At 36.3% G+C, this 14,026-nt stretch overlaps 1 protein-coding gene across 5 annotated transcripts; it reads left to right on the top strand.

Moving 5' to 3' along the window:
* The first annotated feature begins 618 nt into the window (after positions 1-618).
* LOC139116276 (heparan sulfate glucosamine 3-O-sulfotransferase 1-like) lies at positions 619-13,127 on the top strand. Of its 5 annotated transcripts, XM_070678878.1 has the most exons (3): positions 673-706; positions 2,879-3,102; positions 9,949-13,127. In XM_070678878.1, exon 3 carries the CDS (start codon positions 9,992-9,994, stop codon positions 10,964-10,966), a length of 975 nt encoding a protein of 324 aa, XP_070534979.1. In that variant the 5' UTR covers positions 673-706; positions 2,879-3,102; positions 9,949-9,991; the 3' UTR covers positions 10,967-13,127. The 5 variants fall into 5 exon arrangements, with proteins under 5 accessions (XP_070534977.1, XP_070534979.1, XP_070534980.1 ...); XM_070678876.1 differs by lacking the exon at positions 2,879-3,102 and having other exon boundaries at positions 619-706; XM_070678879.1 differs by lacking the exons at positions 673-706; positions 2,879-3,102 and adding an exon at positions 3,431-3,862.
* Positions 13,128-14,026: the final 899 nt, after the last annotated feature.

The following is a 14,026-nucleotide window of genomic DNA, read 5'->3' as shown; positions in this document are numbered from 1 at the left end:
CTTTGCACAGAGCTACATTGTAATCATGTGTGAGGCCCAAGTACTAGTATTAGCTGGAACTTCCTAGTGCAATTTTGCACTTTTAAATTAATTCACAGCAAAATAATGACCGGCATTTTTTGTGAATTATTAAATGCATGATTTATTTTCGGTTTTTAATAGTAAATGGTTTGTGTTTTCAAATGGTGCGGTTGTCAAGAGACATCGTTAATTTAAAACAGAAGGCTTTTAACGGTAATTTACGAGTGGTTTTATTTCCTTAGGAGATTATGAACTGTATATTTCCATTTGTGGCGGACTTAATTGCTGGTTGATGGCTAAGTGTTTCCTGTTGCTGAAAGACTAACTCAAGATGTTGAATTCCACCGATAGTGAGGCAGCGTTCTCATTCCATTGCTTGTTAATGTTGCGGCCGAGGCAGATGACTAACTCACCACACCTTAGGTAACGTTGCTTTCAACCATAGACCCTAGGGCCTGTTTCAACTAGCTTAAATTGTATAAATTCACCGACTAATTAATGACAGCTCAGCTGCAGATTTTATTATGTAAATTATTGATAAGACAAGTGCAATTATCTTTGCCTATTGTATCACATCAGTAATCGATGAATGTGACCTTTCACCTTGTAAGCCATATAATCTATCCGCGAAGCGCGTCAGGCATAGATAGCTTCCAATATGGCGTGTGTTCTGTACCAAGGTCAGGTAAGTGGGTGGTAGCAAAACTGTGTTATCGTGTTTCATCATTTAGCTTTCCAATCTAGCTTTGTGAGATATCGTCTAACAGTATGGTGTGTTTTCACACAATACACAGAATTGCTCAACAGGCGATACTGTAGTAAGTCTTTAAAACATTTATTTATGTCATGTACAGATAACCTTAAGCTATAAGTAGCCTAAGACATCGTGTCGATACTGAAGAATAATACATCGAAAGTCATGAATCAATACAGCTATATGCGGATTAATTCATCAACAAATAACAATTTACTCTTATAGTCTCAGACCTTGTCCAGACTTTACCAGAACCATGAAACACTGGTATAGCGTAATCTTTAGAAATGGCAAGAGTGCACACAGCCTCAATAGGAATTGAAATCAAAGCCTTCACTTTTTGAACATGACTCACTTTTTGGCTCGAGAAAATTATGAAAGGGGTTGGGCAGTATGTTCAGTATGAGATAAAAGTGACAGTAACGGTGAAAAACGAAGATCGCAGAGATGAGAGCGTCAAGTACAGTGAATGTGGAGCAAAGCCGTATCAATGTTTGTATTCGAGGTCCGGTTATGTGTTTGCATTCAGCAATCTGAGCAAAGAACACTTGAGATTGCTAACAAAATCAAACAAAGGATTTTTTGTTGAATTCCCGGCAGGCCTAATCGGCACACGAATGAATATTCTATGTCATCTGCCCCCTTGACACAAGCTCCTTAACGGAACTGGTATTTGCATAACCTTTTGAACCTTATGAATGCGAGCATATGCATAAACTGGCTGAGGTGGTACGGTCATAGAGGTGAAGATTTTACTTTAGTGGAACAAGTTAACCGGTGCCTTAATTCTCCTCTGTCAGATAACATTTCGTGGAATACGTACGTTTTTTGTCACTTGTTCAGGTGCAGTTAAGTATCGACGTCTCAACAGAAATGACTGCAATGCAAAATGTCCTGGAGAAGGCAGCAACCTATTTTCAGGCTTCTAACAATCTAACCATGGAGGTAGCAGGTACCTCCATGATCTAACTGAACAAATTCGCCGAGAAAGGACTGAGTCACATTGTAAATAATGCGAATTTGTTGTACTTTACGTTTTTAGCTTGGTAAAGTCCAAAGTGTCCTTTGCAGCTGTCAAGTCAGAATTGTTATCTCATAGACTATTGCTGTTGTTGATGTAATATCAGAGAGTATATCAATGCCATTAGAAACACCATTTTACGTAAGACCCTGGATGTACAAAAATAGCATTCATGGTCAGACAAATGCAGTGTTCCCCTGGAATTTTCAATTTTTTTTTCCGAAGAGTTTTCATGCCCACCAAGGTCACTCTGCAAGTACATTATCATTAACCATACTGGAGATATATATTGTCTTGTTGGTATTTTTATTTCGCAATATGTTTCACAAATATGCAAATTAACTAAATGTCGATTCATGAAATCTCGAGATAATACTTTACGAGACATTAAAGGGCGTTACTAGATCACTGTAGTTGACTAGAGTTGCTTCGTCTTTGGATTGTGGCTGTCCACTATATGGCTGTCAGATTTCTCCATCAATTTTGTCTGTGAGGGAGACTTGGCAACCTCTTTTCCGTCTCTATCTCAGCGTGCTTTAGATTGCTGAATAACAAAACGTAATTCTTGAGTGATAAAAATGATGAAGAACTCGATAAAAAGAAAATCCGTGGTAAGTCTACCCCTTCACGATAACGCAACTTTGGAAGGGCTAGATTTGCACATCAAGTAATTGGTATTTATTTTGTTTCACTAAGTCAAAAAGTGTCAAAATTAGAATATGAGCAGACTTGCCCGAAGTCTGTAGGCGTATAAATGTCAAAACAAAATAATTGAATGAATGAACCTCAGCAGACTGAAAGGCTAGGTGGTAGGCTGGTTCTTAAATCGTGGGGTCAACGCCTTGGCCGGACAGTAAGTGCTCTGAGGGGACAAGCCAAGCGACTGGCGGCCAGTCTAGAATACTGGTTACATCCCACATATTGTGTTTCATTAATTGAATGTATTTTGACAGACCTTCCTCACAACATATGCAACATGTAAAAACCCTGATTTCTTTTGACAAAATGTACAGAATAGATATCAGTTTTCATTACCATATCACCTTGATGCTATATTAAATGATAGTTACATATCTTTATAGGTACCGGGGATAAATAACTCTGGGTTTGTTCATCCATGTCCTCGTCCATAGTTAATACTGATTCGAAAGTTAAATATGATAGGCGAGAGGAGAACAACTGGCAGAGTCATTCGAAACTCGACAATGTGTGTGGAATTTCATACCAGAAGGCTGTGTTGACTGTGTCGTCTATACATGCATACAATATGAAACGGCAACGGAAACAAGTTTAAAATTTATGACGGGTATGTTCAGAAACACATCAGCCTACTTATCAATCGTAACTTCTACGCTAGTATATAGAGATATGAAGAAATGTTGGTACATTAAATTTACACACCAAGTCAATGTATCCATGTCGACAACACCATTTGCATATATCTAATTTCAGAGTGGATGTGACCTCGTTGGGTCAATTAACATTCTCGCCATTATCACCCCTCTTGTCACAATATATCGACTATTTCCGCAATTCAGGCAAGCGCCACTAGCACAATCGTTGTGTAATTATGGTATTTAGTTCTTCCAGAAAAAAGACCATGATCCAAAGTAATTTATGTGATATCAAATTTCGATCAGGTTTATAATGTCATTGATGACACACAAAAGACGAATATTCGTCCATCTTTGTCGTAAATTACTTTGATTAAGCGTGATATCAATTTTAAATGTAGGTAATTATACAAAGGGTTACGTCACAGATACGTCATTAACGAGTCACAAAGCCAATATCGATATATCTGTGACGTAGATGAGGTCAGAGTTCTGCCGCCAATGACCAAAACTGTTACTGGATTGAACTGCCGTTGTTGAAACATTAGCTTTGGGTCATACATGAGAAAATGACATCGACACCGATGACTAGCTGTTGGTATAAATTTACAAAACAGCCTCTTTGAAAGCAACATACATCAAATGTTATTCAAATTTCGGATGTTTATTCATCACACACGAACATACCAAGATGCTGTTAAAGCTATAACGTCGCTACTTGTACATTCGTGAGTATGTGTTGACTTTCATAATAATAATTATTATATAAAGTCTAATTTTAGCAATAGGAAGTTATATCACCTTCCATATGTTTATCGTGTATTTAATTTTATCTCTCTTATAATATGTTTGCAGAACGTTATCTGTCCGGAGCAATACATAAATAATCCTTGACCCAGTTATCAGTGGTTCATGTAGGAATCATTTCAGGCTTGATACACGTCGTGATCGCTGACCTGTTCTCAGTAACAAGCTAAACTAGATCTAAGCTTGATGCCAAACTGTCTGACTGTAGAAAATGGGTTTTTATGTGGGCGTCTTATGTTTGAAATGACCCATAACTGTGCGTTGCTTACTCGTTCTAACGTTCTCTGAACAAAAGTCTGCATTCCGAGACGAAACTGAAAAGCTGCTAATGTACGTGCCTTTGAAACTAATGACAACCCGACGTAATTGCCTGTCTCATGACAAAAACAAACAGCAAATCGGCGCCACATTACCATTTACAGCCGTCGCATCCGCTCGGCGATGCTCTTGCCTCATTTGGAAATCTTGTTAACGGCGCACTGTTAGTTTGGGTGGCTCAGTCAAAAATATCATTTTTTGGAGCTTCAACTGAAAATCGTCTCTCCAACTGAATCTGGCGTGGTCATGCTTTCGTTTGACAATATTATCGGTTTTACTACAAAAGTAAGTGCAGATTATTACAATACTAGTATGTTAGGTGTTGACTGTGATGCATATTTGGCGAAGACAATGCATTTATTTTCGAGATTCTGTCTTCAACAAAAGATCTTCAAAATTGAATACAATGACATCGACTACAGAGTTTAATCAACGACCGGAAGAAGGAAAAACTCAGCTGCGCGATAAGTGTGCGTACCGCAACTGAGCGTAGATTGTCATTTTCCCTCTAGTATCGCATTACAGTTTATTTCTTTTCTTTATGAAAATGCTAAATTTTACTAATTAAATTGACTACTGCCGTGTGCTGTGTTAACTTTGACACCGGCACCATCTTGGAACTGTCATCCCTTAACGTCCTTCACATAAAAGAACTCTTGTTTCTTACCAGAAAATAGTTTGTTCAAAATCAAATATTTAGCCTTTAGGCATCATCAGGTATACACGTGACAGCAGTAAAAATACATTCATTCACATCGGATATTAGGGAGCGTTCAGTTATTATGGTCGGGGGCGGGCCGGCAAATTCTTCCTGAGTATCAGTCAAAATAAGTGAAACCCCACCTACCGGTTGTGCCAAAAAATTCATGACCCCTCCTTTTAAGATGACAAAAATTTCATGACCCCCCCCCCCCCCCCCACACACACACACACACATTGCTTGAGTAAAGCTACACACACAAACACCTCGGGCGGGATATGGAGCGATAGAATAAAAAAAATTTCAGATTTTTTCAAATGACCTTCCTTACGAACTCATAAGGTGTTACAATACTCAGATTTCCCCTTCTGACTTGCTATAATTTTGAAATTACCCCTCAAAGGGGTTGGACAGAAATTACTGGTGGATCGCAATACAAAATTCTGATGTTTGGATTTAATTGAAAATCAGCTGTTGATAATGTTGATTCACTATACATGGTAATGTATGAGAAAACTATGTAATACTTTTTCAATGCAAAACTATATCTATGCATTTATAGATATTTGATAATTTACATAAATATACTTAAATGAAATAGGGTTGTTACAACTGGCATGTGGACAAAAAGTTTGACTTTAGAATTTCACAAAAATGTTCATCCATTATACATGGGAGTCAATGATAAAATTGTGAATAATTTTTTTCCAATGAAAAACTTGGTATACTTGTGCATATACAGACGTTCAATAATTAACATAATTGTACTTGATTAGAATATGATGGTTAAAGGTGCATATTATGTGTAAAAGAAATCTGATTATGGAACTTCACTGAAAATGTTCATCCACTATACATGGGAGTCTATGAGGAAAGTATGAATAATTTTTTTCCAATACAAAAATAGGTAAACCCGTGTATTTATATACTCTCGATTATTGATATTAATGTACTTGATTAGATTAGGGTGGTAACAAATGGATGTGTTTGCCAGAAATTGGATTTTGGAATTATACTAAAATGTAGATTAACTGTACATGGGAGTCTATGAGGAAACTATGAATAATTTGTTTCCAATGCTAAATTAATTTGTGCTTTAATAGGTGTTTGATAATTGATACAAATGAACTTGATTCAAATAGGGTATTTGAAAGTTCAGATGTGGACAACAATTATGATATTGGAATTTCACCTAAAAGTATTAGTTAACTTTTCATGGTACCAGTAGTCTCAGTACAGGTAACTGTTAAATAATTTCCCTGACAAAACTTGCTATATCTCTAATATGTAAGCAATAGGAATTGTTCATTGCCCTCAGTGAGCTTGATTTACAATAGGACAAGCCTCAGAGTTGCCAAGTCAAGATGTTCATGTGACAGATAATTATACTTTTGTTCAGATTTACAGTTAAATGACTTCAGAGAATGAAATCATGCAACGAATCATTTTTATCTCCCAGAATATTTCTGAACACTGAAACTGCTTTTTGACGGGACGGATACTTATGAAAATTAAGTGACCCCCCTCTGAGCTGTTTGAAAAATACATGACCCCCCCCCTCCCCTTGCAGTTTTCAAATTTGAGGTGACCCCCCTCCTGGATTTTGCCGGCCCAAAGACATAATATCGGCAAAGGAAAGTGTTGACCAGTGTGATTTTATATGATTTAAAAAAAACAATTCAATCGGGAGGACATTTGATTAATCTATATCATGTTTGGTTTGAGTGATATGAAGACAGACACTTCAAGTTGCTACAGGTGTGGCCTACAATAAAACACATTAACCGATATGCAGATACCTTTATCGGGCAATCACAGCAAACACATCTACTTGAACGACCGTGTTTTAAGAAAACCAATGGGATAATCAAATGTGATTAGGCTGCGCTCAGAAACATCTCTGGAGGGGACAATTGATGCTAGAAAAATTCCTCTGATTTTTTTAGTAACAAACTCCAAAAAGATTTCAAGTACCACCTTCCAACACATAATAAGTTTGAAGTCCCCTTCCAAAATAAGTTAGGTCCACATAGGTGAACAACGGGCTCCACATTTGATTTTGTGCACATGACTATTCAGGTTTTCTTGTAAAATTGCAAACATGATCGATAGAAAAACGATTTGAAACTAGATGACGTCAGCTCAACTTTCAAAAAGCTGTACATGATGAATGTTTTTAAAACCTGTACGCCAAGCAAGGTTCTCTGAAATATTGTACATGGGCGATAAAAACACCCAAAAAGGCAGCCAGCTTTCTGGTTAGTAGAGAGTGGCAGGGAGGGTGTTACCCCTCCCCGAGTGAGTAAAGTTTTGAAAATTTAACATGTTTTGAAAACTTCGAAAGACAGCGTTGTTTGCATGTGTGATGAACATGGCCACAGAGCATATAGGCCACAATTACTGAACGCAAAACTTTCCAACTGGGTTGACAGAATAGAAACTATGGGACACTTAACATAAAACGTCACAACCAATTCTGTCCATATATATCCTCGTAAACTCCTTTTAAGGATCTATATTCAGTCTGACTGTAGTGTACTAGGGATTTGCAGAACGTTAAAACACCAGCTGCAGTCTAGACGATACATAACGGCTAGATAATTTACCGTTAGTGAAACAGCCCCTAGAGTAATCGGCAAAATTTAATTGATTAACATTACTGTCAATTCGGCATGCGGTCGGCTAAAACTGAACATGCTGGAATGTGTAAAAATACATATATTCACAAGTTATATTTGTGTACAGCAATATTTAAAGGTTATTTAAGCAATAAAACACACCCAGCGACGGCATACCACGAGATTTTGACCAGTTCACGACATATATGCACGAACGATAGCGAGTGCATATATGAAGTGAAGTGGTCAAAACCGAGTGGTATACCGTCACTGGGAGTGATTTATTGCTATTATATCATAGCTATATATTGAAATTCTGGCATGAAACGTCAAAAAAGAATTTTTGCTCTTGCGAGAGCTCGCGCGTGTGCCAGCGGCCGTACAGAACATACCACGGGTCTTTCGCGTCTCGACCAATCAACTCGCTGTGTTTTCGCAATCAATGTATGATATAAATTCCCTGTTCGCCTTTGTTCTGTCACTATGGAAACATCAGAGAATTGTTTTGGATGACTCTAGCCGTATGGAGAACTATATGTTCAGTTAATACCTTATAACCAGTCAATATGTACATACAGTTCCTCTGTCGTCAATTGTAGAAAGGGCTACCACATTGTCTGTCAGAACTTACAGGCAATATTAACACAAACCTTTGGTAACATGTCTCTGATGGAGACCGTATGAACCCCGAAACATTCTGCACTAGACGAGAGGGTTACGGTCTAGATCACTGTAAGTTCTCTTAACACAACAAAGTGGCTGCATGGAGTACAATTGTGCGATTTGTGTTAAGCTTTAGGAGTATTAAAAAGTACCTGTAACACGATTAGGACTAATTTTGAGAATAGAATCCTTTCATTGTTCAAATTTATCAAAACTGTTATATGCTCTATTGCTGAAAGTTACACATAAAATACACATAAAAAAGTGAATTGCAAAGAAAGAAAAATAGATGAGTTTAAGTTTAAACATTACACATTACAACAATATCCTATTCTGCCAAATTGGTTCCAAATGTGTGTATATATATATATATATATATATATATATATATATATATATATATATATATATATATATATATATATATATATATATATATATATACAAAATGTATACAATGTGCCCTCCAGGTTATCACCATAATGGCTTTATGGCAACCTCTGAACTTGGGCACAGAGATATATATATATATATATATATATATATATATATATATATATATATATATATATATATATATATATATATATATATATATATATATATATATGAGAATAGAACCCCTTTCTACAATTTCTACAATCGACGACAGAGGAACAGTATGTAAATATTGAATAGAACACACTTTGACCATTCGACTTCTGGGTTCGAAGGAAAGCGGGGCAGTTTCCTGCTCGCCTTTTTATTGTTTTAACCTTGATAAAGTGGGATTACTCCCACAAAACGTCGGTGTAATAAATTTTATAAATGAAGAGCTTGGTGTCCTGAGTTGGTGCGTCTTGACCTGTTTTGTTTTACATTATATATATATATATATATATATATATATATATATATATATATATATATATATATATATATATATATATATATATATATATATATATATATTCCAATCGTGTTCCAATATGGCCATATATCATGTCTGTCTATATGTATATATGTATGCAAGTACGTACGTACGTATGTATGCATGTATGTATGTATGTATGTATGTATGTATGTATGTATGTATGTATGTATGTATGTATGTATGTATGTATGTATGTATGTATGTGTGTGTGTGTGTGTATGTATGTATGTATGTATGTATGTTTGCGCCAAAATTATGGAAATCTGTCAAAATTTCAATTGGAATCGTGACAGTAACGATTCTAAATATTCGACGAATACGTAACTCCAGCATAACAATGAGTTTACAATTTTTCATTGTGATGTCAAATATTTCTTCATAAGTTGCCTTTGATACAGTCTCGTGAAAACATTGTAATATAATTAGCCGTTCTGTAGGTCAAGGTCAGCCAATGTGGCCATTTTGTTGAAAGTGACCGGGAATACCAAATGTTTTTAAGTTAGCAAAGGGAAAGTCTTGTAGAATTTGCGATTCAGCCATGAACACTCTCGCAGCTAGGCAATATGCCACAAGTACACTACATTGTAAAGTTAGGGGAGGCCAATTTAATGAGTGAAATGTTTTCTCCCTTCTAATTGTACACTTTCAAAATGTGGAAAAACCCGCACTCGTCATTTCTATACACATTGTATAGTCACTAGTTCCATTTCTCCTTCCGGTTTGCTAATGTTTAATGCTACGAATCACCCATAGACTAGTACGCTCACAACAGTTAATGATTTTCTTGCATTCGTTGCAGGCGAGTGAATTGATGAAGAAGATCCCCTAACAAAGCTACACAAATGACTACAGTTACGGAGAAGTTTTTGTCTACAAAGAAGATAATTGTAGGGACGTTGATAGTATGTGTCTTTGGAATGATTCTCGTCGAAAAGTTCTACTATTATGTACGAGATCATCCTTGTCCTGACGACACGGATGGCGGTGTCGCTAATCCTGTACCCCAGTCATTGCAGGCCGCTAACTCTCACGGCGATGAACTACGTCGAAGATTACCGGGAGCGTTAGTGATAGGCATCCAAAAGAGTGGAACCGGAGCGCTGTTGAAAATGTTAAACTTGCACCCTGATGTTAAAATTGCTTTACGCGAGGTGCACTTTTTTGACTTGGACGAAAACTACTCTCGGGGGATGGAATGGTATCGACGACAGATGCCGCTGTCGTTGCCGAATCAAATAACGATTGAGAAAACACCAGGATATTGTGACTCCGACGTAACACCAGAGAGAGTACGTGCGTTGAACCCAGACATGAAAATACTCGTCATTGTGAGAGAACCCACAACACGTGCCATCTCACAATACGTTCATATTCTGACCAATATGCAACAACGCGGTGTAACATATGATTCGTTTGAAAATCTTGCAATGAAAGACGGGCAAGTGAATGCAGATTACAAGTGTATTAAACGAAGCATCTATGTCACATATATGGCACGCTGGTTAGACTTCTTTCCACGCAATCAAATCCATATCGTTAATGGCGATACACTGGTCTCGAATCCAACCACTGAACTTAAAAAAGTTGAGACTTTCCTTGGCCTGAAAAGCGCAATTTCAAGAAGTAATTTTTACTTCAATAAGACACGTGGTTTCTATTGTATGACTGATGGTACAACAAGGGCTTGCTTGCAAAGATCTAAAGGCAGGAAACACCCGGAAGTCAACTCGACCATAATTGAGCAGCTCCATACATATTTCCGACCGTATAACACAAAATTCCAAGAACTATTTGGCCAAGAGTTTAATTGGTCTTAATCAGGTATAGGCACTTATAAACGTCTCTCAGGGTAATAACATTATTGAATGGCGATACTTTGCTGTTTTGTACGCCAACATGTATATGCTTACATATTTCTTGCCATTCTTTGCATGTTAATAGAGCTACTTAACATGTTAGATTTGCAAATCACTGTATAATGTTAGTTTTCACGTGAACATAATTGATTATACAATGCGAAAATAAGCCATTATGTCTTCGTTCGTCTCAGCGAATCTCTACCTCTGTTATTGTCTTTATCGAAATTAAAATGAGAATTCTCAATTTTAGCGTGAAAGAGGACATTAGCTGTAAAGTTTCTTGTTATCACAAATTAGAAGCTACCGTCCCTTGATATGTCCGAATACCCACTACGCACAGAACCATATTATCGATTTTGAAAATCAAAATTATAAGTTGTAATGTTATAAGAAAACGTAAATTCTACAAAATATACTTCCATGGTTCCTTTATCTCAAACATTTTATTTATTCATTACATTGTTTTCTACATCCTGCAATGGTTCTTCCATTCTGCCGAATAATTTAGAATAATTCTAAATTCAGCATTTATTTTCTCCAAAATCGGCATATGCATTGTCGGAATTCAGGTGGATGGCATGCATGTAGAACAGTTGACCTAGTGCGGGTAACTACTTGTCAAACGTCATAAACTAAGGAGTACCATTTCAAAATTAGGACACTCAGGAAATCTTGAAGTGAACTCCATTTGGTTGCATTGCAGAACAAATGCAGAAATGCATTGCAGCCATCACATATTTTATGCTATTTCAAATGACTTGTTTTAAAGTCAGATTTCCTCGACTACCGTGGTAGTTGATAAATCTCATATTGAGGTGTTGTTTATTTCCATGTGCGATTCTACTGTGCATCTCAGATTGAAACTTGAGAAATACACGTTTTAATGGCAACGAAGGAAATGTCCCATTTTGTACCTGTTTTGAATCATGTCAATTTCTCATCGGCGTAAACGAAACCCAAACATTTTGATTTCTCCGTTCGAAACTGGGTGTAAGATGAAATATAAAATATCGGATATTGCTTTGGTGTATAGTTTCAACAAAGCGCGTTTGAATGACGACTTTGGACAATGAGTTTGTTGATCTAACATAACAGGAGCTCAATGCTATGATCAAGTGTTGTATATTATAATATGTGGTTATTTAATGTTTTATATTCGTTAGTTTTCTAAGTTGTATCATATTTTGTGGAATACTTCCACCCTTCCCAGAGTTCTTTGTCGATGAACTGATTGACGTGTGTGCCCTTTGTCTGGGCTCACAGATCGATCAATCTCGATTTTGGCGCCATCCACAACAATGATGTGTTACGTGCTGTTTGCGCACTTTTACCATCTAAAGATTGAAAAAATTGCTCGATGGATCATTGTACTGGTTTTAGCGATTCAAACACTGTGAAGATTATTCGTTGGCCATCCGATTGCTAAATAAGAATAACAGGGATTTAGAGTAGCTTACATAGACTTATTATTGGCTGTACATCTTGACAATAACACTGCCATAAACTAATGTATACATGTATTATGTTTTCATTTGAAGGTTGTCAAATATTTAAAGGATACATTCCATATGTTTGTCTGTCACCTATGCATACCCTAGCAACCGTTGCCATGGATATATGAGTGTCTATCATTGATGTTGCATTCTGTACAGTCTATAGCAATCTTGCCTCTTCGCCGAAAATATTTTCTGTTTATGTATATTCCTCATGTTGAGACAGTTAATTGAACGGATTATGTCCGTATTCTTTGACTGAAGTATTGGAAACACGTAAAATGTTTATGCATTATTCATCTTCATCGATGTCCATGATATCTACCTGTCCTTCTTTTGAAATTTATTTGTAATTACGATGTTACTTTCCGAGTTTTTTTATGAACTGTATGCATCTGACAGTTTACTGCCCCTAAGTCTGAAGGAAAATGCAAGGATTATTTATAGCATTTGTATGTCTTAGTCAAATCCATTTGATTTGTAATGTGCTATTATACAGTCATTTGTTGTTTAAAGACGTCTGTGAACACTATGTAACTTAAAATCATCATCGTGTATCTTAATTACAAAAAAAGAGTTGAATAATAAACGTTGATGCATTGATATCAATGCAGGTGAACTCTGAACAGCGTTTAAAGATCGTAGTTTGCTATTCGCTAAAAAATTAACGTGATCAACAATTTCCGCCAGCTTGGGTTCATTGTTCTTTCGATGACATGAAGTATGTTCGTCCCTGTCTTGTATGCGATCCGTCTTCTTTTATCGTCGCCAGATTTCTGAGGAGGTTTACTGCACCTGTTTTAAATACAATGAAATCGAAGTTACTTCCATGTTGCACTGTGCAGGTGTTATTGTCTAACGTGTGATATTGAAAATGGATTTCTTCAGGTTGTTGTTGATCATTTCAATATATAATAGTGTAATTTATTGATGATTGATAATAATCAGATCTAGTCTTGATTGTCAGCAACACTATACCGGGTAAAGAATTGAAAAAATCAAAATTTATTGGTTCATGGGACAGATAACTTCAGTCTGAAATTATTGTCATCATACCGAGCTTCCATCCGTTTCTAAGAGAAGGCGTCAAAAGATTAACATCCGTCACTTGTAAGGTTTGATGTCTTTTACTCCGATTCGTATAATACAGTTTATTTATTTATTTATTTATTTTACTTTATTTAAACAGGATAAGTCAATTCATTTCCCACACAAGGTGTTCTATGATCTCCCATGACGTCCTGCATAAAAAGCAAAAGGTACACAACAAACAAATAAAAAACAGACACGTAGAATGAATAAAATTGACAAAAGTACATCAAAAGTGACGAGACTTAAAAACACAAAGCGTACAAATTAAACATATTTCTTCACTAAAGATTTAAAATTACAAAGTTCTTTTTGAGATTTTATATATGAGGGTAGAGTATTCCATAGTCTTATGCCTCTATTCATAAATGTGTTTCTACCCTTCTGTAGGCGGAACATGGGCACAATTAATTTATCTATTTCCATACTCGTATCA

The sequence above is a fragment of the Ptychodera flava genome, chromosome 17, assembly GCF_041260155.1.
Source record: "Ptychodera flava strain L36383 chromosome 17, AS_Pfla_20210202, whole genome shotgun sequence".
Taxonomy (NCBI): domain Eukaryota; kingdom Metazoa; phylum Hemichordata; class Enteropneusta; family Ptychoderidae; genus Ptychodera; species Ptychodera flava.
The sequence above is the reverse complement of the archived record's forward strand: the minus strand, read 5'-3'. Positions and strand labels throughout refer to the sequence as shown.

Coding starts and splice junctions, on each gene's coding strand:
- LOC139116276 (XM_070678876.1), top strand. CDS start 9,992: ATGACTACAGTTACGGAGAAGTTTTTGTCTACAAAGAAGATAATTGTA.